We start from the raw sequence: 25,023 nt of genomic DNA on the forward strand, positions 1-25,023 counted from the left end.
TCCTTTGGCCTCTCCATGGCCTCCTGCCACACCATCAGATAGTCTGAAGTGTGTCAGTGTGTATACAATTAAAAATGCCATGTTTCAGAGTTAAATATAATAAATTGGACTGTATTTAGTAAATGGTATATACTATAAGGATATACTGTATGATTTGTTAATCGTGTGTGTGTGTGTGTGTGTGTGTGTGTGTGTGTGTGTGTGTGTGTGTGTGTGTGTGTGTGTGTGTGTGTGTGTGTGTGTGTGTGTGTGTGTCCTCCGCCTGGACAGACATCAGAGCGTCTATGCAGGTCTATCAGTGTTTATGAGGCTGGGTGTGGCATTTGGATGTAAATTGCATTACCAGCACAAGAGAACAAGTGTGTCCTTAATTTCCTTTGTATTGTCTTTTAGATGTTTGATTGCTCCTGGGTCATGAAAGTGGGGAATTCTTGTAAAAGTTCAATGATTTGACCCTCGTGACCTCCTCACCTGCCCTATCCTGTCCTCCAATCCCTGCTCAGCCTTACTTAAAGTTTAAACCAGAGAGCAAGAATGCTCACATGGACCACACTGTGGAACCATCATATAATAGTATCTGTTAGAGCAGGCGTGGGGAACGTCTGGCCTCCGGGCCTTATACGGCCCGCGAGACCATTTGATCCGGCCCTCGAGGTAATTCATGAAACACACGGAAAAAAATCCACTAGTAGAAAAAACAAAAAATCCAGACCGCAATAGAATAAAAAGGGCGACTGACTTTTTCCTGGCCAAGGTCGGGGTCCATGAACACAACACGAGTGGTCACGTCATGTCAAAAAACTATTAAATGAGACTGTCATTGACATCAGTGAACGCAGCATGGCGAGAAACAGAGAAAGCTGGATTTAGAATGTCATACTTTGCAGGAGAAATGGACGAACGATGATTTCTCTGTGTAAGTAAAAGGCCAGTGTGCCTAGTTTGTGCAGACGTGTTTGGGGTGATGACAAATAATCTCGAACGTCATTACAACACGAAACATGCCAAACTGCACGAGCTGAAAGGACGAGTGCGTTTGGATATAGTTGACACTCTTCGGCAGAGTTTGGCCCAACAAGCAGCTCTCTCCAGAGCGTAACATGAAAACATGGAAAGATAGCTAGGTAGACCACCACACCAAGAAGAGACTATTCCACCACTGCTGTGCAGTTATCACTGCTATGTGCAATACTCACTTTATTTTCTATCAACCACTTGGTACTTATATTGTTTTTTATTCTATTTAATTATTGTTTACTGCCTTTTTACGTCATATGTTCTTTTGCTGTGACAAGATACATTTCCCCGTTGTGGGACTAATAAAGGATTTCTGATAAAACAGAAAGATATATGGATAAATAAGTTGCTTTTTTGAACAGCATAAAATAAAAGTGAAATGAATTGGCTGCGTCTTAATTTGTTTTGCAAAGGTTATGAGTTCAATAATTAGTATGGCCCTCGAAAGATGTTGTAAAAAATAAAAATGGCCCTTGATAGGAAAAAGGTTCCCCACCCCTGTGTTAGAGCTTAGCTATTTAAAATCCTTTAAAATATGTGTTGGAGATGCAAATCACTAACTCTCTGCCATATCTGCTAAATGGATTTCACAAAATGTTGTGAACACATTATTTTGTCTAAAGTGCATTAAAGCTGACATTAAATTATACTAGTGCTACTATACTTTTGAGATGTGCTTGTGCCACTGCTTCTTGGGTTTGCTTGCTTCTTGCTTCTTGAGTCTGTGCACGTGTTTTTGTTACGCATCATGAGTGCAAAAGCTCCCATGAAAATGTTAAGGCCTCAATAAAATCAAAGCAGGTTTGATGAATGCTTCGGAAGAAAGTTCAGCCTGGCTGACACCATAGACCAGGGCTAACTATATTGTTCAGGGTGCCACATCTTCAAAAAGCTAAGACATAATACATATTTTAATCAACACATAGGATAAGAAAGATCTTTGCTCCTCACCATGGGAAGCCTGGTTAAGTTTTAACTCGGAAAGATACATAATGGCGGGGGTGCTAAATGTTTTTGTAATTTCAAACAAATATCCTGCATGTCTACACAAACTAACTTCTTGGACCAATTGTCAATCAGCGAGAAACCTGCAGCAGGATGTGAATCATGCATGTCATTATAAACAAAATGATGATCCACTTGTAAAGATGTGGCTCCATAATGCTACTGGTTGTCAAAGACTCCACAGTGTACCTTTAAATGTGTTTTAACAAATAACCTTTTACAATTTGGTTAAGAAAACTATGCTGTGAGTTGGTGATACCGGTAAACTTATCATAGGAAACTATCGTCTTTAATATCTTAGATTTCCCTTCATTGGAACTAGGCATAGTCCAAATCCAGAAAAACGGAATTGTGTGGACAGGGGAGTGTCTGGGAAAGTCTTCCTCAGTGCTGAGCTATGGGTCCATGATGTGAAGAACCTTGGTCTCCCTCCATGTAAGACAGACCAGCAAATTGAAATGGTAACAGTAGCTAGCAGATAGAGTATCCAGCAGAAGCAGTACTTTAGGGCGAGTTCAAACCTAAAGGTCCAGTTCTTGAATTGCACCAATGCACCAATTGCAAAAAGGCTGGTGTTAGATAAGATAACAATTACTGAAGCACTGCAAATCTCTGCAGTGCTTCTTCTGATTTTCTGACATTCTTCACGTAATGAAGTTTTGTGAAGGTACAAATCATGGATCAGAGATTAAAAATAATCAATGGTTGTTATGTGAAGGTTCTTATAAAGATACAAATACATGGGTCTTAATTTTTCACTGACATTTTTAACATATCACTGTCACCATCGTCCCTGTACAACTGGACATTGGACTTCCTCACAAACAGACCACACGTAGTTCAGATTGATGGTCTACCTCCTCAACCATCGTGTTAAACACAAGAACCCCCACAGCAGTGTGCTCAGACCCATCCTGTTCACACTGTACACCCACAACTTCAAACTTCTACATGAAGAGAACTCTGTTGAGAATTTTGCTTTTAGGAAAAAGGAGAGACACACCCCCTGTCTAAATCAATGGAGCTGAGGTGAAGCAAGTGAACAGTTTTAGGTTCCTGGAAATCAGCATCACAAACAGCCTGAATAAAGTAAAAGAGAATGGAAATAAAGGATTTGAATCAAATCAACATTTTATTGTCACACAGGTACACAGCACCGCACACACAGTGAAAGTTAGACTCTGCATTTAACCCATGCTAGTATTAATATAGTACCTGGGGAGCAGTGTGGGGGTCCAGTCCCTTGCTGAAGGACACATCGGCAGTGCCCAGGTGGCAAACTGGCATCTCTCAAAGTACCAGTCCACACTCTGTACTTCAACCGATGAGTAATATAATAGAAAATATCCTAAATAGAAACATTAGAATCCGGCATAAGATGTGCACTGCCCAGGACAGGAAAGCTCTGCAGCAGGTGATTAAAACTGCCCACAACATCATTGGTACCCATCTACCAAGCATCAGTGATATTGGTGAGAGGAGGTGCCTGGGAAGAGCCCACATTATATTTCACTAACTAAGACCAAGCTATTAGTATAGTAAGAAAGTAGTTTTATTTGGAATGGCTAGAGCAGGGGTAGCCAACGGGATCTTGGTCGCCCGTAGGGACTCCGTGAGTCGCCCGCAGGGCATGTTCTAAAGGTAGCTCTAGTCACCATGTTGCCCATCTAAAATTTGTATTTAATTGTTTTGCTGTTTTAAAAAAAAAAATCAATAAAACTTGAATTATTCTTTATTTCAAAATGACAATATTGAATATAGAAAAATGTTTTATGTATATATGAACCTGTCTGGGGTCAGAGTTCCACGCGCAAGCCAAATCTCCATTTCCCTTTTCGCTGAGACAAGCTAGCGGGAGCAGCTACGATGGGGCGCTAGGTGCGTTTTTTACGCTAAACATGGCAGAAAAGCGAAAGAAAACTAACTATTTTCACAATGATTGGGAGGAAGAATTATTTTTTTTACAACAGTGAAAGAAAAGTGTGTATGTATCATTTGCGGGGCGACGACAAAGCAACACATTGTGGAGACACTTCTGTACGTGTCACAAAGCTAGCAGCACTGCGGACAGAACAAGCCGTGAGTTAAAGGCAGCTTTGGGCAGCAGCAGTCTCTTTTCACGAGGCCGGTGAAAAAGTCACAGAAAGCAACGGAAGTTTCATTTAGAGCTGAAAATTATAAATAAAGCACAAGAAAGCCTTTTCGGACGGAGAGGTGCAATAATGGTTATAAGACGAGAAGAAAGGTTCCGATGTCGTCTCCACTCTCTCTGATGTTACAAAGTTAGTGGTTTGTACAAAGAGGATATGATTTGAAGATGTGACAGTTAATGATTTCCTTTTTTTTTTTTTACAGAAGTGATACTTTGTACTAAAATATAACTGGTGGTTTTGAACAAAATGCTACAAATGTTCTCATTCATACAAAACTGTCAATAAAGATATTTACAAACATATCAAAGATGTGATAACTGACTATTAAATATTGAAATAGATGTTTTTATAGAGCCCAATATCACAAATTATACATTTGTCTCAGTGCGCTTTGCAGACTGTACAGGATACGACACCCTCTGTCCTTAGACCCTCGCATCGCACAAGGAAAAACTTCCTAAAAGAAAGCCCATAATTAAAGGGGGAAAAATGGAAGAAACCTTAGGGAGAGGAACTGAGGAGGGATCCCTCTCCCAGGACGGACAGACTTGCAATAGATGTCGTGTCTACAGGATAAACAACATAGTACAAATACAACATTTGACAGAAATGATGTTGTGTTGAAAAAAGAGAAAGTATGGATGAATCCAGGAAAATGTCAAAAAGGCTTCCCGGTGTCCAGCAGGACCAGGGCAGCAGGCGTAAAATTTATCAGTGGCAACCTGCCACATGAGAGACACAGAAACTTGGGGGATGATACCCCGGATGCTGTGTTAGTAACATACATTTACATAAATGCATACAGATAGAGAGGGAGAAGAAGAGAGGAAGAGAAGGAAGAGAGCAGGGAGGTGTCCCCCAGCAGTCTAAGCCTATAGCAGCATAACTAGGGGCTGATCCAGGGCAAACCTGAGTCAGCCCTAACTATAAGCTTTATCAAAAAGGAAAGTCTTTAGCCTACTCTTAAATGTGGAGAGGGTGTCTGCCTCCCGAACACAAACTAGAAGCTGGTTCCACTGGAGAGGAGCTTGATAGCTGAAGGCTCTGGCTCCCATTGTACTCTTAGAGACTCTAGGAACTACAAGTAACCCTGCAGTCTGGGAGCGTAATGCTCTAGTTGGTTTATAAGGTACTATGAGATCTTTAAGATATGCTGGAGCCTGACCATTAATTGCTTTGTAGGTCAGGAGAAGGATTTTGAATTCTATTCTGTATTTTACCGGGAGCCAGTGCAGAGCAGCTAATACAGGAGTAATATGATCCCGTTTCCTTGTTCTAGTCAATACACGTGCCGCTGCATTTTGGATCAACTGAAGAGTCTTAAGCGACTTTTTGGGACAACCTGATAACAACGAGTTGCAGTAATCCAGCCTTGAAGTAACAAATGCATGGACTAGTTTTTCTGCATCATTTAGAGACAGGATGTGTCTTATTTATTCTTATTTTTTATTATTTATGTTACGTAGATGAAAGAAGGCAGTCCTTGAGATTTATTTTATGTGGGAGTTAAAAGACAGATCCTGATCAAAGACAACGTCAAGATTCCTTACAGTGGTGCTGGAGGCCAAATTAATACCATCCAGAGCTTCTATGTCATTAAAAAATGCATTTCGGAGGCGTTTAGGGCCAAGTATAATAACTTCAGTTTTGTCTGTGTTTAACATCAAAAGGTTGCTAGACATGCTAAATCATTGTTAATAATCATTGTGAGGAATAATTAACATTAACATGTGATCAGACAGTCTCTTCACATATATGAATATTTATTATTATTATTATTATTATTAATGATAATATTATCATTAAAGGTGAACCGTGCAACTATGTTATTCCGGAAGTTTGTACCAAACACCTTACCTTACCTTACCTTCGTATTATTCAGTACCCATGAAGTAGCTCTCAGTATCAAAAAGGTTGGTGACCTCTGGGCTAGAGGATGTTGAGTTAAGGGTTGCTGTTGGTGGGATGATGAGGGTCTATTATGAAATGGGTAGAGGAGAGGTATGAAGGGGGGTTGAAAGGTTGGTAGAATCGTTGGGGTCGAGTATAGGGATGAAAATGGGATTGGTTAACAGGGGACAAATGTAAGCTGACATTTGGTCAAGTTGTGAACGGTTGATGGTGGGCACCGAGGAGAGTGATCAAAGGAGGTTGTTTGCGTGGAGATGAGCTGGAAAAGGTTGTCATGTTGCTGGAGAGTCTGGAACCAGGGGGTCGAGACTCAGGGTGGGGATATGTCTCAATGAGCTTCATGCTTCATAATCCCCTGAAAAAACATTGTAAATTAGGTGAACGTTGGCTCAACTAGTGGCCAAGGAAGTGGATAGGGAAGTAGACAAACTGATGGTCGGGATAGTCCTTCAGAGCGGGCGAGAAAGGCATTGGTGTTTATGGGTGTTTTAAGGTGTCGGCATGGGTAGACCCTGTGCTAGGATGGGTTATCGGTGCAAGTGGAAATGGAAGCTGTAAAGAGCTGGAAAAGCCTGGCTTTGTTGTCGGTCCGATGGAAAGGAATTTTCCTTTCCTCAAGTGTCCAGTCAGAGATGGTAGTTGCACGGAAGAGAGCAGGATCTGGGAGGTGCAACTTGGCCGCCATGTGGCTGAAGGTTCAGCGTCTGCAATCTGGCAGATCAGCTTTCTCCCGAAGGACGATGATGACGTCTGCAATCTCTGTGGGGATCTGGTTCAGGTAGTGTCTCACCGGAGTTTCTGGATGAGATGTAATGGACAATATTATACTGAGGGATATGGATGGCGGCGCGCAGCCAGGGTAGCTCTGTGGCTGGCTGTTTCGAAGTGGAGACGACAGCGGAAATTCAGAGACCATGGATCGGTCATCAAAGAGATCGAAATCCGTGGGGGTGAGATCCAGCTCGTGAGCGAATTACAACCGTTAAATTGTAGCAAAATGTAAAAACTAAGACAAACGGGAGGGAAGAGAGGGTTAGACACGCCTATGTATTGTTCAACCTATAAACCTCCTGTATGACATCATATTGAGTATTCATTTAGTAGAAATAACTTGCTACCACTGTGTGTGTGTGTGTGTGTGTGTGTGTGTGTGTGTGTGTGTGTGTGTGTGTGTGTGTGTGTGTGTGTGTGTATGTGTGTGTGTGTGTGTGTGTGTGTGTGTGTGTGTATGTGTGTGTGTGTGTGCGCGCATTATCACTGCCTCCTGGATGACCCTCTTGCTAAGTCATTAGTGTCACCCTAACATTGGCCTTGAGTTGTAACTCCCTTGGTATCCTAAGTATTCCCTGAACTGTATTGGGAGTTGCTGTTATTGGAAGTACAGACTAACTCAAAAAAATGGACTGCCTGCCTCCTGCCTGCCTCCAGAGTCCCTGACAGAATTCAGAGCTGTGCTGAACTTTTGAACTTTTCAAAGTATGTTTGAGGGCAAAAGGCAGCCAGGAAAATCTGCACACTGTAATCCCTGTGGACTTTGACAGCAGTGAAACGGAGAGGATTTCCCCATCCGAGACCAAAACAACTGCTCTTGTTCCACTGAGCTCTCAGGACAATGTGGTGGAAGTGTGTAAGCCTACTCTGTACATTCATGTCAGCCGCATTAAAATACATAGAATAAGTCAAGATGATGCTCTTATGCAATGGTTTGACCCCGCTTGTAGTTCACAGACAGTAACACAACTAATAATCACTAATATTCAAAATATCCTCACATACCATTAGCTCCAATGTGTACATATCCTTTGAAAACTCAACATTTGTATCACATCATATGCATTTCCATTTTCAGAGAATAACCACATAACAGTTTTTATTTTAATAATTTTCGGTCAGGGTTTTACTAATGATGCTTTAAGAAAACACCCTCGACAACAATTATTCATATAAATAAAACAATTTGTCAAACATCATCTCCTGTGTTTTGGCCCATTGCATAGATATATATGCACTATTCTCTGTAAAATAATTGTGAAATAATTGTAAAAACTGTATTGCACTAAATTTATTTCATATAGATTAAGAATTAGATTAGCATTTGTGGTGTCTTTTGTAGAAACTGTATCGGAACTGAATAGAGACCTGCGATGTGGAAGAAACATACAGTTTGTTTGGCTCGAGTGTTGGAATGCAAGGAATTGAATGGGTTGTTCCTTGTTTGTGCAGTAAGTGTGTTATTGTTGTTTAAATGAATACCGTGTGACCCTTACCACTGCCTCAAGCACTGAACATCCAGACACTTAAAAGTCATCTTAAATACATTTCAATTTACAATGTAACCAATTCGGAATTTCTGCATTTCTCAAGGGTGATATTGAGATAAATGCACATCTACAAAGATACAGTTCAAAGAAGCGGTTTACTGCTGCTCATTTAACAGTACCAGGAAAACAAGCCCTTGTTATCTGGACTTACAGTTCACATATATGTGTTGACACCTGACCTATGGGTTTTTTAGAGTGTGTATTCATTTGTATTGCTGGTTGTTGGTTGGCTGAATACCAACTCATGACATCAGAGCATTTAATGGTTGCAGTGTATTTCTGTGATAAGAGGATGAATGACAACAATATTTTTGACTGACAGAAGCAGGTAGTTGTGATCTCTCAGCAGCAGCTTGCTGACACCAACCAGCAGTCAATCTTAAGGCATTCTTCTTATTATTATACAATTCATACTTTCTGCCTTTGTGTGTCCAAGGGGGTCCGCTTTGGTCCTCGAGACACAAATGTCGTCATCCTCCATGTCCATCCTCCAGGGTCCACATGGACCGCCTGCTTGCAGCGTGTGTACTGTATGCTTAGCAAGCTCGCCGACTGCGTATGCTCATGTTTTATGCACCTCTAACTTGTTTGCCAAGAAGAAGAAGAAAAAGATGACAAACTGAATGATTGTTTTGAAGTGAGGTTGTGTGAGGAGATTTAGCAACGTGAATATAATTCGACTTTAAAGGAAAACAAAGACTAAAAACTAACATTGAACTCCTGACAAGCAACGTAATGTGGAGTGTGGATCTGCACATGCGTGGAATGCCAGACAGACGCGGGCCCTCAGTTGTAGTATGAATGGAACCGCATGCACATCAACGGAGCCTTTATGTTGTTGACTAACTTACATAATCATCATGTGGTAATAGTTGCAAACCTTTCTTTGGTGGTGCACTCATGGCAATAAGGACATACAGAGATTTACAAAAAGCTTTCCATTTAAAGGAACACTCACCCTAATTTTATTCTTGAAGATAAGTATGCTCATTTTGGAGAGTACAACACACCTCATAGTTGTAAAATGTCTTCATGTATGTACAGGTTGTTCCTCTGATAACTTAAGATCCAGACTTTCAGGAGATGGTAAACAAATTATTCGCCGAGGTTTCCTCCTCTCCAAATCCAACAGGCCTGGTGATCTGATAAAAACACTAAAACAACACTAAATCAAGCAGTTTCACTAAAAGTGTTTCCCCGGTGAACACAGGGTGATGGGGCTACAAGTTAAAGACTTAAGTATCCTCAGCTAGTTTCTCTGATCATTTAAAATGAATCATTCAGGAGGTTTTTACCGGGAGCCGAATTACTCGCAGATGTCTTCTCCTCACCAAAACAATCAGCCCAGGTGAGTAAAACCAATAAAAACACAGAATAAACGTTTGCCCAGGCTACAGGGACTACAAGCCATTGTTTATTTGAAAATTTAAGATGTAGACGTTCAAATATTGTGGCTTAAAATTGGATAAGAAGTCAATTTAGGATGCAAAGAGGGACGACGACCTTACGTGTGACCAAATTAAGTGCACTGTTACCTTGATTAAAATTACAAATTCATCTGGGTTTGAAAATTTTTGGAAACATTTTATATATTATACTTTAAGTTAGGAGACACAAATGTTAATCAGAAAGCCTGGATTAGGCTACAAACTGAAGGTGTGAAGTTTTAAAGTTGCATTATGGGAAATGGAGGATCAAGGTTTTCAGAGATTGACCCAAAGAGACTGCTTCAATTTTTACCTTTCTTTCTATAATGTCACTCACCAAACGTTACGGATCTGCAATACCAAGTTTCTGAAATAACAATTTAAAAGAGAGAAAATTAATTAAATACACACAACGATGACAAGATAAATACTAACCAGAAGATAGTGTTTTATGCTACGTTTAAATAAATAGCACTCAGTTGGCTTTTCAACATACTTTTATGTAGACTATTCCCATGTTGTGTAAATCTGGCTGGAGTGGTATGGTCCATAAGGCAGTGGTTTGTAATTGCATCACCCTGGGGTGCTCACAATACAAATCAGGTAGAGGTTCACCAATATCTCGTCATCCTATCCCTCAGACCAATTCCAAGTGTCGAAAGTGCCACAATGTCCACAATAAAACACTGGCATGTCACATAATGAGGTCACTTAAAGTCAACTTTAAGAGGGGAGATGAGAGTGTTCCTCCTTCACAGGAGATATTGTGCTTTGGACCAAACTGGTGAAGGATGGATGGACCAACAGGCTGTCTGCTAGTAGGATAAATATAATACAAAATACATTTATCAACATTAAATAAGTAACATTCGAGCGCTTACACAAACATGTACATGACAGTGTTCTTTATAGTGGCCTAGTTTCTTCAGTTTCCTGGTTTTGGCTGGGACTATTACAAGAGCATTAGACGTTTGTTCAAACTTTAACTATGAGCACATACTTACATGCTTACTGTGGTCTAGCAATATATTACTGCTTCTCTTTTTGGAATTCACCACCTGTAAATATCTGGCATGGGAATGCCGAGATTAACACTTTGACATGTTCTTTCGCTGCTGTCTCCTCTCCCTTTTTCCTCCATCCTTTTTGTTGGCCTATTTAGTACAGAGGATGACAGAAATTATTTAGTAGCTGTCAGATGTTTTACGTTCAACTGTGAACAGTGAAATCATCTATAGCAGCTAACTGTGGAGGGCACTGAATCATACTGACACCTCCAGTTCCAAATCCCCATCAACAACACAAACCCTATAATAGCTACAATAGCAAAAAGGAAAAACCAGCTTGTTTTTTTTTGTTAATGTTAATTAGTAAACTTTAGATGCACATTTCTGATCTTTGGAAAGAGCTAGACCACATCCTGAATCCAACTCTGTACTTGATGGACGGACATGAGAGTGGTATTGACCTTTTCATCTGACACTTGGTAAATGGTAAACTATGCCTTTAATACAAACACTGGAAAAGCTTCTTTGTGTGGTTTCTTGTTTGCCTCTTGGCCTCATTTTTTACGACTCTGCAAGTGTATCTTGTAACGGAGAAGAAATGACACTTGGTGACTTTACTGAATGTGAGAGTCACAGCCACTGAAGAGATAGTTTTGCCTCACAGATCAAACCATTCATCCCTCTCAGCACACTTGTGATGATTCCATTGTATGTGTGTGTGTACAGAGGTAAGCTCACACTGTGCATGTGACTTTGAGTTTGAATGGTGAACTACTGACAATAGAGCAAATGCAGACACGTTGCATGCATGTGTGTGATTTTGAAAGTGACTCTATCCAAACACATACGTTGCTTTCACCTTTCGGCGTCCCTTAATGCCTTTGCCCTCTGACAGGAAGTAAATGAGACGTGACTTCTAAAGCAGACTCAGACAGTTAAGTTTTAAGTAGCTACTGCGAGTTACCTGCTAAGTGAGGATCTGAGCAACTATAATGATAAAAACAACTTGTAATCAGCAGGGACACTGTATTGTATGGGCTGAGTTTCTTACCGACCTTTGTTGGTTTTAGGCCGGCCCCCCACTAGATGTTAATCCATTAGGGGGCATCTCACATTACCTGTCATTTCCATCTTGACATTGTCCAGAGTGACGGCTCACTCTGGAAGAGCCGGGCATTTTTAAAAAGAATTGACACATCCCTAACAAAGTGAGAAGCACTGAGGGATATTTAAACATGGAGGTGTAGGTAGTGTCAAAGGCTCCATAATGCCCTGCTGCCGATATCCTCGTGTTTTACAGCATATTAAAAATATATTTTTTGCTAATTTATACTACTGAAGTGGAAACAGATACTTTGTGGCCCGATCTTACCTTTCTTTACCACAATCACCATGCTATCTGCTTGAATTAATAGAGACCCAGTACATAAAGCAGAGAAAAGAGCCACATGTGAAAACCTGTTGTCATGCTGGAATGGCAGCAGATTGTCAGTGTTCAGTGGATATTGGGGGTCATTGATCACTTGACCAGTTTATGGTATGTGTACCCAGCTAGATCTGGCTTTGCATTTACCCCTTGGTAGTGTTCTAGTCTGTTTGCTGTAGATTTGTCCACAGTACAAATTAGTACAATGACAAGTTCCACATGGAAGATATAAATATGTATATATATATATATATATATATATCACTGTGGCGGAGGAGATGGCATGCAGATAGGTTCAGAGACCATGCTGTGACCTTAATAAAGTGACTATATTGTTGATACTGTTTCAAACCACAGCAATGTAATACTAATGTCAGACTGTTGGTCAAACAGTGGCTGATGTTCATTTCATCTCTTTTTATATTTCCTCCTGAATCTATTCCCAAGTTTGATACAGAGGCCCTTTGTGTTACAGATTTGGTAGAAGAGGATCTTTTGAGAGGGAAAAACTGATAAGAACTCAAATGATGTAACCAACAAGTTACTGATGTGAATTAAGACTTATTGGAACACATCTTTAATTAGTTTGACTGTGATTATTTAAGCCCTTCTGCTTTGCTTTAACGTATCTGCCTGCACTACAATGTCCTCCCCCCTACCGCCACCAAAAACAGGTTTGTGTATAACAGTTACATGATAGGCTACAGTCATTTGTAAATGACCCTCTTTAACATTTAAGGAATGTTTCCACAAACAGCTAAGTAAACCTTGATCAGAGTACTTGTGTGATAAAGAAGTGTTGATGTAATAATCACCTCTCTTCCAGGGTGCTGAACTCTATCTGACCTGATGAACTTGTCAACAGTCCCTCGAATTATGAATAATCACAGTGAGCTACCAACAGACATGCTAACGACGCCATTAGCATGTCTTATTGGGCACTCATATGACTCCACAGTAGGGGCAGACGCTGTGCTAACGCAGTTTGAGGAATTAACAATCCCACTGAATTTCATTGACTTCTCCAGCACAGACTCCATAAACAGATTGATTCTAAATGACCTTGGTCATCAGACCAAATAACTGCCCATTGAAGTTAAAGTGTATTGCCAGATTAAACACACATGATAGCATTAAGACAAGTGACTTTCATTTGATAAGATTATTTCCTTTTTCTGCTGACCATCTGTTAGATTCTTAGGTCTGGATCAGAGTGTAAACAGCCCCTTGTAAATTTGAAATATGAAAGAATAAATGTGAGAGAGAGCTTTTTGCTGTGTAAATTATTTAAAAGTTGACCATCCAATGAAATGAATGCAGAGAGATAAAATAGACCTAATTTAATTTTGGGTAAAATAGTACATGGCCATTATTTCTAGTAGAATCTGTAGTAAAAGCATGGAGAAAGGTAGAGATAATACAGCAATGTCCACAAGGAAACTCAATTCATTTGTGAGATCTAATTTTCACACTTAAATCTCTTATAGTTTACAATGCACCATGCACTATCTCAGGGGTATTTAAAATCTTGAAACGAAATACAGGCAAAACCCTGGCATGCAGACCAGATTCTGTTCTCTTTTTCTCTCTCCTTTCATTTCTGTGGTTGTCTCTGCTTCTCCAGCCTCCACCTCTCACCTCTCTCATGCACTGTTCATGGCAACAAAGTGGTTTGGTGTATAAAAGTTTCGCCTTTAATAACACTACTTGTGTAGCTATTACAATGATTTACTCTCGACCATGTTCAGGTTTGAAAGCGAGCTAGTTTCAAACCTCTTTCAACACTGTGTTGTAAATTCACTACAATGGTCACAAATTTAGACGAAAATGGCCTTGGCTGTGCAAAGTTTTGTCTCCACTGGGTGATGGTGAACAATGGAGGGAAGCAGACGCTCTTTAGAATGAGGAAAGGAGGCAAAGTTCATAGAAGTTCATTCACATCGTTCGAGGGCTGGACTAGCGGGGATAGGATGGCCGGACATAAAGGTGTCAGCCACAATTTACTATTACAATTTGGCCATTAGGCTGAAACTCTTATCAACAGTGACTTACAATACGTACAACAGTTCAGCATTTGTGGATCCAATAATCACAAGTAGCACAGTAATAAACAAGGGCCAGGGACAACAGTACAATGCAAAGAAGTCGCTGTGGAGTGGAAGGAGGTAGAGTGTAAATCAGAAGGACACCAGAAAGAGAAACAACTTGTGAAAGAGGCCAAAGCACATCTGCCAGTAAAGCTGCCATGAGCCTGCAGAAACACTGGCTCTCATTTACTAAGCTCACAGAAGACTTTTATAGCAAATACATGCAGGGAAAATGTTTCATGTTGCTGATTTGACTGACAATACCTTAGAACATTCTCTGTCAATCCGCATGTTTAAATAACCAGGTTACTTAGTAGTTAAGCAGTTAATCAAAGAACCTCTTCATTCAACCCTGTTCTTATACAACAATACTGCATTCTCCGTTAGGGTTTGAAGGAAACGTCTTTTCTCCAGGATTACAGTCGCAGTTTTAAAGACGTTAATGTTGTGAATTGAAACAGAACCAGGTTAGGTTACGTTAAAAACAAACGTAATCCAGGAGAATACCTCGAAATGTAATTAACAATGCAGTTCTGTTGTGTGGGTATGTTTATTTTTAGGAGTCCAAAATGGTTTATTTGTTTTCCTGCATTGTTACAGAAGTCATTGTATTCTCCAATTTGATCCACAATGTCTCCACACTTTCATTACTGTTAAACAGTTAAACATTACCAGTTAATGTGGTCATACAAGAGTGATGATGGTGCATGATGGAGCCCATAGACGTGCAAGAGACTTCTAAGTGATAATCATAAGCCTATTATTAAAATAAAACCTTAATAAAATCTATTAAGATTGCAAATTTAAATGCATAAACAGTTTCCAGCTATTTGAGTTATGCAGTTAATAATTTAATAATTTTAAGTGTTTTAATTTTAATGTCAAAAGACTTATCATATGTTCTGGCTCCGCTGGTCTTTTAACAGTCAGAATCTTGCAGTTGAGTTTGTGTCTTTTTGCTCAGAGTAGATAAAACTATCCATCCATCCATCCATCCATCCATCCATCCATCGACTACCGCTTATCCGGGATCGGGTCGTGGGGGCAGCAGCTCCAGTAAGGAACCCCAATCTTCCCTTCTCCAGGCCACATCCTCCAGCTCCGACTGGGGGATCCTGAGGCGTTCCCAGGCCAGTGAGGAGATATAATCTCTCCACCGAGTCCTGGGTCTTCCCCGGGGTCTCCTCCCAGCTGGACGTGCCTGGAACACCTCCCTAGGAAGGCGCCCAGGTGGCGTCCTTACTAGATGCCCAAACCACCTCAACTGGCTCCTTTCAACGTACAGGAGCAGCGGCTCTACTCCGAGTCTCTCACGGATGGCTGAGCTTCTCACCCTATCTCCAAGGGAGACACCAGCCACCCGCCTGAGAAAATCCATTTCGGCCGCTTGTACCTGTGAACTCGTTCTTTCGGTCATGACCCAGCCTTCATGACCATAGGTGAGGGTAGGAACGAAGATCGACCGGTATATTGAGAGCTTTGCCTTCTGGATTAGCTCTCTTTTCGTCACAACGGTGCGGTAAAGTGACTGTAATACCGCCCCCGCTGCTCCGATTCTCCGGCCAATCTCTCGCTCCATCGTCCCCTCACTCGCGAACAAGACCCCGAGGTACTTGAACTCCTTCACTTGGGGTAATGGCTCATTCCCTACCCGGAGTAGGCAATCCACTGGTTTCCTGCTGAGAGCCATGGCCTCAGATTTAGAGGTGCTGATCCTCATCCCAACCGCTGCACACTCGGCTGCGAACTGATCCAGTGACTGTTGAAGGTCACAGACCGATGATGCCATAAGGACCACATCATCTGCAAAGAGCAGCGATGAGATCCTCAGGTCACTGAACTGCAACCCCTCTCCTCCACGACTACGCCTCGATATCCTATCCATGAAAATCACGAACAGGATTGGTGATAAAGCGCAGACCTGGCGGAGGCCAACATTCACTGGAAACGAGTCCGACTTACTGCCGACACAACTTTCACTTTGGGCGTACATGGATTGGATGGCCCTCTAAAGTGACCCCCTCACCCCATACTCCCGCAGCACCTCCCACAGTATCACCCGGGGGACCCGGTCATACGCCTTCTCCAGATCCACAAAACACATGTAGACCGGATGGGCGTACTCCCAGGCCCCTTCCAGGATCCTTGCAAGAGTAAAGAGTTGGTCTGTTGTTCCACGACCAGGACGGAATCCGCATTGTTCGTCTTCAATCAGAGGTTCGACTACCGGCCGAACCCTCCTTTCCAGTACCTTGGAGTAGACTTTACCAGGGAGGCTGAGAAGTGTGATATGTAGTTGGCACACACTCTCTGGTCCCCCTTTTTAAATAGGGGAACCACCACCCCGGTCTGCCAACCCCTAGGCACTGTCCCAGACTTCCACCCAGTGACTTCCATCAGGGAAATTGACGATGATCCCCCATCAGCTTCCAGCTCTGCCTTTACCATAGAGGGAGTCGGATTCAGGAGTTCCTCAAAGTGCTCCTTCCACCGGCCGATAACCTTCTCAGTTGAAGTCAGCAGGGTCCCACACTTGCTGTACACAGCTTGGATGGTTCCTCGCTTCCCCCTCCTGAGGTGCCGGATGGTTTTCCAGAAGCACCTTGGTGCTGACCGAAAGTCCTTCATAGCTTTTCCGAACTTCTCCCACACCCGCTGCTTTGCCTCTGACACGGCAGAAGCATCCGCAGTTCTAGTCCTTCGATACCCTGCAACTGTTTCCGGAGTCCTCCCGGATAACATAACCCGGAAGGACTCCTTCTTCAGTCGGACGGCTTCCCTGACCACCGGGGTCCACCACGGTGTTTGAGGGTTACCGCCCCTTGAGGCACCTAAGACCTTGAGACCACAGCTCATCACCGCAGCTTCAGCAATAGAGGTTTTGAACATCGCCCACTCAGGTTCAATGCCCCCAACCTCCACAGGGATGGCTGAAAAGCGCTGCCGGAGGTGTGAGTTAAAGATCCCCAGGACAGGGGCTTCCTCCAGACGTTCCCAGTTCACCCGTACTACCCGTTGGGGTTTACCAGGTCTGTCCAGAGTCTTCCCCCACCCCTTGATCCAACTCACCACCAGATGGTGATCAGTCGACAGCTCCGCCCCTCTCTTCACCCGAGTGTCCAAAACATGCGACCTCAGATCAGATGATACGATTACAAAATCGATCATTGACCTTTGGCCTAGGGTGCTCTGGTACCACGTGCACTTATGAGCATCCTTATGTTCGAACATGGTGTTTGTTATGGCCATTCCATGACTAGCACAGAAGTCCAACAACAAACAACCGTTCAGGTTTAGATCAGGGAGGCCCTCCCTCTGGGCCTGGCTCCAGACGGGGGCCCCGGGCTTCCTCCGGGCAGGGTCTCTCCTTTACTTTCCCTTTCTTTCATGAAGTCGTTTTTAAACCATTCTTAGTCTGGCCCCTCACCTGAGACCAATTTGCCTTGGGAGACCCTACCAGGAGCACTAGGCTCCAGACAACACAGCTCTCAGGTTCATAGGGACACACAAACCTCTCCACCACGATAAGGTGATGGTTCCCAGAGAGGGATTTAATGTCAAAAGACTTACCATATGTTCTGGCTCCGCTGGTCTTTTAACAGTCAGAATCTTGCAGTTGAGTTTGTGTCTTTTTGCTCAGAGTAGATAAAACTAGTGCTTTTTATTTTTGCTTCATCATGTATAGTTATAGGTAAATTCACTATGAATATTTGAGTGGGATAATTACAGATATATTATACCAACACTCTTTCATTATGAATCTAAGAAAGCGATCCGTTTGTATCTGAAAATGAGTTCATGTATGTGTACATTAAAATGTCTGGGTGATGATCCAGATCACTGTCAATACGCTGCACTTTTGCCGGTTTTGGGCTGAGGGACGTGTTTCTCTGAAAAGAGTTCCAGATGTATCTTATAAATCCAGACAAATGTCAAATCATCGACATTCTAATGTGGATAACTCTGTTGTACATGCACTGTACGAAGAGCAGGGCCCCGGTCACTGTGAGTCTGCGTGTACATGCAGCAGATCGGTAACTTGCTCTTGTTCTGTTTTGGAATAACAATAATTTTGGGTTGCAGTTATTGTTTCTTTGCATTTTTATTAAAAGACTAAATGAATTCCATACACTTTGTTTGACTTGTATACTGAACCTTTCACCGAGCGTTCTGTTTAAACACCCAGATCCACACTGGTTTATTGCTTTTCATTGACCACAGAACATGAACACATTCAACAGCAATCCATTAACTGTTTGTTGTCCTGAATATGAGAATGTTATCTCTGACCCAGCAGTACCCATGCTGCTGGCGTACTTCCACGATTACACTGAAGGTGTATACTAGTTCAGTGCCCTGAAAGTGAACTGATCAGTATGAACTCTGTTTCACCCTCAGTCTGCTCATCTGCCAGGGTCATCAGCCCTCTGCTTTGCTTTCCCTCCTTCTATGGATTCCAGATTTCTCTTCTATTTTCCTTTTCTCCTCACAACTTATTGATTCTGTAAGGATAATGGAATGTATGTGTGTGTGTTTCAGGGCCACCCACCCTCTGTGTCCACAGAGTAAATACATTAACTGTCATCAGGAAACCTTTCCTGGGGTTTTCAAATATAAATAGAGTTGCTTTTTATCTTGTCTTATTTTCAAACACAGATAACTAATGACTTTGCTAAACCTTTTGTTTGAATGATATTCTGAATTAATGAATGTGCTCTACTGAAATAGTAATTGCAGATCAACATTAGTACAGGAATTATTAAGTTAATAATAATTAAGTTCAGCTTTGTCAGGCTCTCTGAAACTAAATGTAAGAATATACTAAGATCAGTACAGCAGCTTTTAAGAGGTTAAGTAATAAGAAATGTAATATTTGTTTGAGTGAGATGAGATAATTGATATATCTCATGTCTGTGTGTTAATTATGAAGAAGGTGTGAGCCTAGCTTAGCATAAAGACTGGGACCAGGGGGAAACAGCTAACATGACTTTTTAAAGTGAAAAAATACTTTGAAAACATCCTACCAACACCTATAAAACTCAATAATTAGCATGTTGTACCTTGTTTATGTCATTTGTAGAGATTTATTTTTACATTGAGCTCTTGGTGAACAACAGACAGGGCTGTGCAGAGACCAAAACCAAAACTTGTGCTTTGACCATATTTGGTAACCTGCGCTATAGCTGCCAAATCCGCCACAAAGCAACGCAACCACCAATTTCAGAGGTTCAAGTGTGCCATGCTAATAGCAGCTAATGTAGCCTTAAGAAGAAACCCTGTGTCCTACAGAATTACATTCCTTTCCAACGAACCTGCATTGTCAATTAAGTTTTGAGGGAAACATATTTTGTCCTGGATTACTGTTACAGTTTTAATCTTGTGGCTAACACTTTTAAATTGAAACAGAATTTAACAAAAACACAACAAAACTACTTGGTAAGGTTTAGAAAAAAATATCATGGTTTGGCTTGGAATAAGTATGTCTGTTACATTATTGAAGATACAGATGCACAATGTTGACTTTTGTTTTCACACAGGATGCAAATAGCAGTCTCCTGGGTGAGAGTCCTGTGTTTGTTTGACCCATCCATCCACCCCAATCTCTTCCATTCATGGACTTCCTTGGAGTTTAATTCAAAATGTATTTGTGATATGTCAAAAACGTAAGCCAGGAAATGTAATTCATTGTGTGGGCGCATCATTTTTGAGGAGCGGGCTAGAGGTTTGGTAAGGTCACTACTTTCTGGAGCACACCACACGTGTTATTCAGTGAGCTTTAGAGGTGTATTGTTCAACTGTTGACAGGGTCATGCTAGCTCTCCCCTTCTGCTTCCGGTCTTTATGCTAAGCTAGGCTAACCTTACTCCACCTCTGTCCTAAATTTATTTAATCTCTACCTTTTCTACTCACTCTCACAATAAAGACCAGTTAGTGTATTTCTATAATACATTAATATGTAACTCTTAAATTAAATGACAAAAAACAAAATTCTCTGCGAAACAGTTTTATTAAATAAAAAGCCCATACAATATAACATAAGTCACTTAAATAGGTTGGGGTAAGATACAAAAGTTATATAAACAGACTCTACATTACATATGTACAAAATCCTATAGATACACCTCTGAGCTGATTAAAGTGTTCCATATCTGTGTACAGTGCTTCTCGTTTAGTTTGTTCAAACAAAACATCTATATACATACACATTTTATATATATATATATATATATATATATATATATATATATATATATATATATATAGTAAAATATATATATATATATATATATATATTTAGTCATATATATAGTCATATATGGTCATCTACAATATGTACAATTTATGTCATGTCAAACAAATCCCAGTCCATAATCCAAAAGATCAGAATTACGAAAACATAATTTCGGTTCAAGTGTAAATGTGGCCTTTGATCAGTTTCTTTTGAGAACCAAGTAATTCCAAAAACTCCCCCAAGCTAGCTTTATTTTACTGTAGTTTTCTTCTGTGGATTTGGAGGTAAAAACCAGATGATTTGAGACTTTTGGGAAACCTCACATTTCACTCTACACTGATTTTAGAAAAAACGGCTCGTCGTCATCTAACTTTCATTTTTATACATAGCTGGTAAACTTTGTTGGCAGATTGTCCACAGGATAGACAGTAGGTCCTGTTTTCATGGTGGGTGGCCCGTTTAAAAGGGTCCAGTGACACTTTGTGACTAATTCCACCAGGAAGATCTTCAGCAGGACTTTAGCAAACTCTTTCCCCACACACATCCTGGAGCCCCCGCCGAACGGGATGTACTGGAACCTTGAGGAGTCGCCCAAAGGTTTGGTCATAAAGCGCTCTGGCTGGAAGTCTTCCTTGTTGGGGAAGATCTCTGCAACATCATGGGTGTCACAAATGCTGTAGATGACGTTCCAGCCTTTGGGAATTTGGTAACCCTGAAGCGGTGAGTGGAAATGATCAGTAACCAGACAGAGGGATACAAGGTGTGTGTCTCTTCAAGCTGCCATATACAGTTAGTTCATAGTGATCTTTGTTAACTTACGTTGAGTTCAAAGGTCTTGAGGGCCACTCTGAAGCCTCCAGGAACAGGAGGGTTCATCCTCAACGTCTCTTTAATGACACAGCCGGTGTATTTCAACTGCTCCAACGACTCAATGTTCAGAGTGTGGAGGTCCATCCCCTGCTCCTCCTGAGCACAGAGACAAATGTGCATGTGAGAAGGACGGTATTAACCCAAGTTCAATGATAGATGCTGAGGAATGGGGACAGTGCAGTTCCCCAGCAACTAGAGCTTGTTCAGTTGTCATGGAGATGAAGTATGATATGTAAGAGAACGTAATTTGCTGAAGAAGACCATGAAATGGGATTGAAAGTTCAAGAAAAGGTAGTAAGTGGACTTTGAGTTAAGACCTTTTTGGTCAACTACTGTTTGCAAGGTCAAGAATGAACTTTTCCATGTCATGCTTAATCATTAAATATGAATGCGCATTGCATTATTTTTCATAAAACTTCAGCATAAAGTAAACATTTTAGGAGCCACAATTAAAAGGTGTTGGAACAACAACTTATAGAACTTCAGTTGTAATTACCTTGTCCATCAGTTCCTGCCTTAGTCGATCCACGACCTCCGGGTTCAGGCCCAGGAACATGACCAGAGAGGTGGCTGTGCTGGCTGTGGTTTCATGGCCCCCAAACAGCAACTCTGTGGCAGACTCCTTAATGGCCTGGGAACAGAAATGTAGAATCATAGAATTATTTCAAGCCTTAACCAAAACAATGATTTATAAGAAGGACAGGAGACACTTCTCTTAGTTGTGTATTTGGACGAGGTAGATGTGACCATCACCTGCATGCTCAATGGTTCCCCATTCTTCTTGCTGCTGTCTATGAGCTGCTGCAGAGCATCTCTGTGTTTGGACTCCTTGTCTGACTCCTGCACTTTCTTCTTGATGTTCTCTTCTATCTTTGAATGAATGAAGTTCCTCGCCTTGAGACCCTGGAGGAAAGAAAAAAGGCAGGAGGAGTAGGGATGGACAGAAGAGAGGTGGAAATAAGGGAGGGAAGGATGAAAGGAGGGCAGAGGAGAAACACAATGTAAGAAGATGAATTAGACTGACACTGATCTACATACAAATACAAATACATTCATTTATCAACCATTTCATGTTGCTGCTTGCATCATGTGATATGCTTGTTCTGACTTAAAGGACCATACCAGAGATTTTGAATGTTTAAGCCCATTTAATGCAATCAATTTGCATAATCGGTTGACATTTTCTTCCATTCATTTATTAGTTAATCTACATTAACTAGATTAATTAATAGTTAGGGAATTCTCCACAGTGACTATCATGTTCTGACTGTTGATGTTAGCATGCTTATAAACATAGTTGGCTATTATGTAATATGTAAATATCAATGTTATGGTCCTTCAACTTTACATTAATTACTTACTAACCATAACCATACCTAATAGTAACACATGTCTCCACATCTTTAAAGTTTAAAAAAAGGACGGTAGCTGTTTGGCAATTATGCGTTTGTCTCTTACTCTGTACAGTCCGCTGAAAGGCACGTCGATGGGCAGAGAAAACAGATTCTTGATCATTTCCTCAAAAGCTTCCACCAGCTGCTGCTCATCCGTCTTGATCTGCTCCGGCTCGAAGCCCAGCAGGATCCTCATGGCGATGCGGAACATCAGCCGCTTCATCTCTGGGTAGACAAGGACGCAGGAGTCCTTGGCCATCCACTCCTTCACTGCAGCTCGTACCTCCTCCTGGATGACGGGGATGTAGAGCTCCAGAGCCTCTGTGGAGAAAGCTCTCATGATGGCCTGGAGAAGAAGGTATGATGTGTTAGATTTATGAACGAAAAAGTCCATGTATGTGGTAATATTTTCCACCCAAACTACATTTCTGAGTAATGTTACTTTTAGGCCAATGTACTCAGATACACATATAGGGACAGAGTAGATCTTATCATCAACTAATTTTTCCAGAATTCAGACCTTTTCGTTTATTTTTCTTAGAGCAAGTGAAACAATCTGACATTTTACATTAAGAATATTTTTAATTCATTTCAAGAGACAAATCTACTTGTTTCAAGTATTTTCTAAAATGAAATGAGATTTTCTTTCTCGACTGTATTGCAATAACCTGCATTTGTATTGTACTGTATTTAAATACAGGAAGAAATTTCTATTTATGTCTATTGGGTGGAAAACTGCACAAATAGTTTTTTTCACTTCTTTAAATTGTTCTATTTTTAGGATCTAATGATCACAAATGACCATAGCTGCTTATTTGCTCAGTGATTCATTATAAGACACACTATTGATAAGAGTATTGATCATTGAATGAATTTGAACAATTACAACACTTATGTTAGTTGCTGTGCTCCCTAATATAAATTAGTCAAGATCAAGAAAGCTGGAGGAAGAAAATTATTCAGGATATTTGCTCCTCATTTTATTGATAAATATGCCATCAAATCTAAATTAATTTTAAGTAAAGAACAGTGACACTAGATCTTCGAGTTTATTTGAAAAGTGAATGGTAGTTTCAGACTGTACTGAGCAAATATTAAAGCAAAAGTAATTTCTATATCCACTCAGTTACTGAAGTATCACATCCCAATGAAAGTAAAGCAAAGAGGATTTCAAATTAAATCCAAACGTACCTTTTTCTTGGTCTTGTGTTGGGCTCCGTGCACGTTAGACAGAGTATCCGCGCCCAAGATGGTGCGCACAGAAGCGGGCCACTGCACTGACACGAGCCTGTGCTCTCCCAGCAGAATCTGCCTGACGTTATCCGCACCAGTCACGCGCACCGTGGGGTTCCCAAAGAGGTGTGTGCGGTAGATGTAACCGTACTTCTCCCGCTTCATCCGCAGAAACTTTCTCCTCTGCAAACACAGACACGCACATTACAAACCAACACAAAATGATAAACAAACAAACACTGATGCAGCTCAGTAGATCATACAGAAACAACATCTATACACATGCAAACACTGAAACATAAACACAACAAGTGTTTAAATTGAATCAACAGTAAGCGGAAGCGGACAAAGTTGAAATCATTTGTTTACCAATATGAAAACAGATAAAAGCCATAAAAAAGTTTAACACAAGTTAATTACTTTTTCTCACAGTGTCTGGAGCATCCTTATCCACGCGTGGATGTGTGATAGTACAAGTCAGTAACTGTGATGCGTTTACCTGGAGGATGAGCTGCAGCGTCTCTCCAATGAAAGGTAAGCCCATGGATCCAGGGGGCAGCGGGCTGGGACAGCTCGGATCTCTGCCTCGGATCATGTAAACCTCCCACAGCTTCAGCGCCACCAGAAACAGCAGGATGGGAAGCACGATGGTACACAGGAAGGTGGCCAGCAGTGTGTTCAGGGCCATGTTGCAGAGTCTTGTTGTTGGAGGAGCAGTGCAGTTCAGGTGAAGCTCTGTCAACTACGGAGACTACAGGCTGCTCATCCTGCGCTTTTATAGGCTGTCAGGACTGCGGGCAGCCTGTTACCTTCTCCTCCCTCAGATAAATTAGTTCACTCAAAGTTCATCTTTAATTGTGGGTGTCGTTCAGCCCCGCCTCCGGCCTGTACTGGCTGACTTGCCTTGCCATTTGTTCCAGGGGCCGCATCCTTAATCCCT

The 25,023-nt window shown here is 41.4% G+C and overlaps 1 protein-coding gene across 1 annotated transcript in view; it reads right to left on the reverse strand.

The window, feature by feature from the left end:
• Nucleotides 1–20,677: 20,677 nt before the first annotated feature.
• The window catches only part of cyp26a1 (cytochrome P450, family 26, subfamily A, polypeptide 1), a 4,613-nt gene continuing 267 nt past the window's right edge, over nucleotides 20,678–25,023 (reverse strand). Inside the window, exons 1-7 of the mRNA XM_029456382.1 lie at nucleotides 24,583–25,023; nucleotides 24,042–24,266; nucleotides 22,915–23,196; nucleotides 22,210–22,359; nucleotides 21,953–22,087; nucleotides 21,406–21,552; nucleotides 20,678–21,298 (exon numbers count right to left, since the gene is read on the reverse strand). The exon at nucleotides 24,583–25,023 is cut by the window's right edge and continues 267 nt beyond it. Of these exons, the coding sequence (XP_029312242.1) occupies nucleotides 20,966–21,298; nucleotides 21,406–21,552; nucleotides 21,953–22,087; nucleotides 22,210–22,359; nucleotides 22,915–23,196; nucleotides 24,042–24,266; nucleotides 24,583–24,771 (1,461 nt within the window). The 5' untranslated portion in view covers nucleotides 24,772–25,023 and the 3' untranslated portion in view covers nucleotides 20,678–20,965. The remainder of the gene's footprint in view (nucleotides 21,299–21,405; nucleotides 21,553–21,952; nucleotides 22,088–22,209; nucleotides 22,360–22,914; nucleotides 23,197–24,041; nucleotides 24,267–24,582) is intronic.

The sequence above is a fragment of the Cottoperca gobio genome, chromosome 19, assembly GCF_900634415.1.
Source record: "Cottoperca gobio chromosome 19, fCotGob3.1, whole genome shotgun sequence".
Taxonomy (NCBI): Eukaryota; Metazoa; Chordata; class Actinopteri; order Perciformes; family Bovichtidae; genus Cottoperca; species Cottoperca gobio.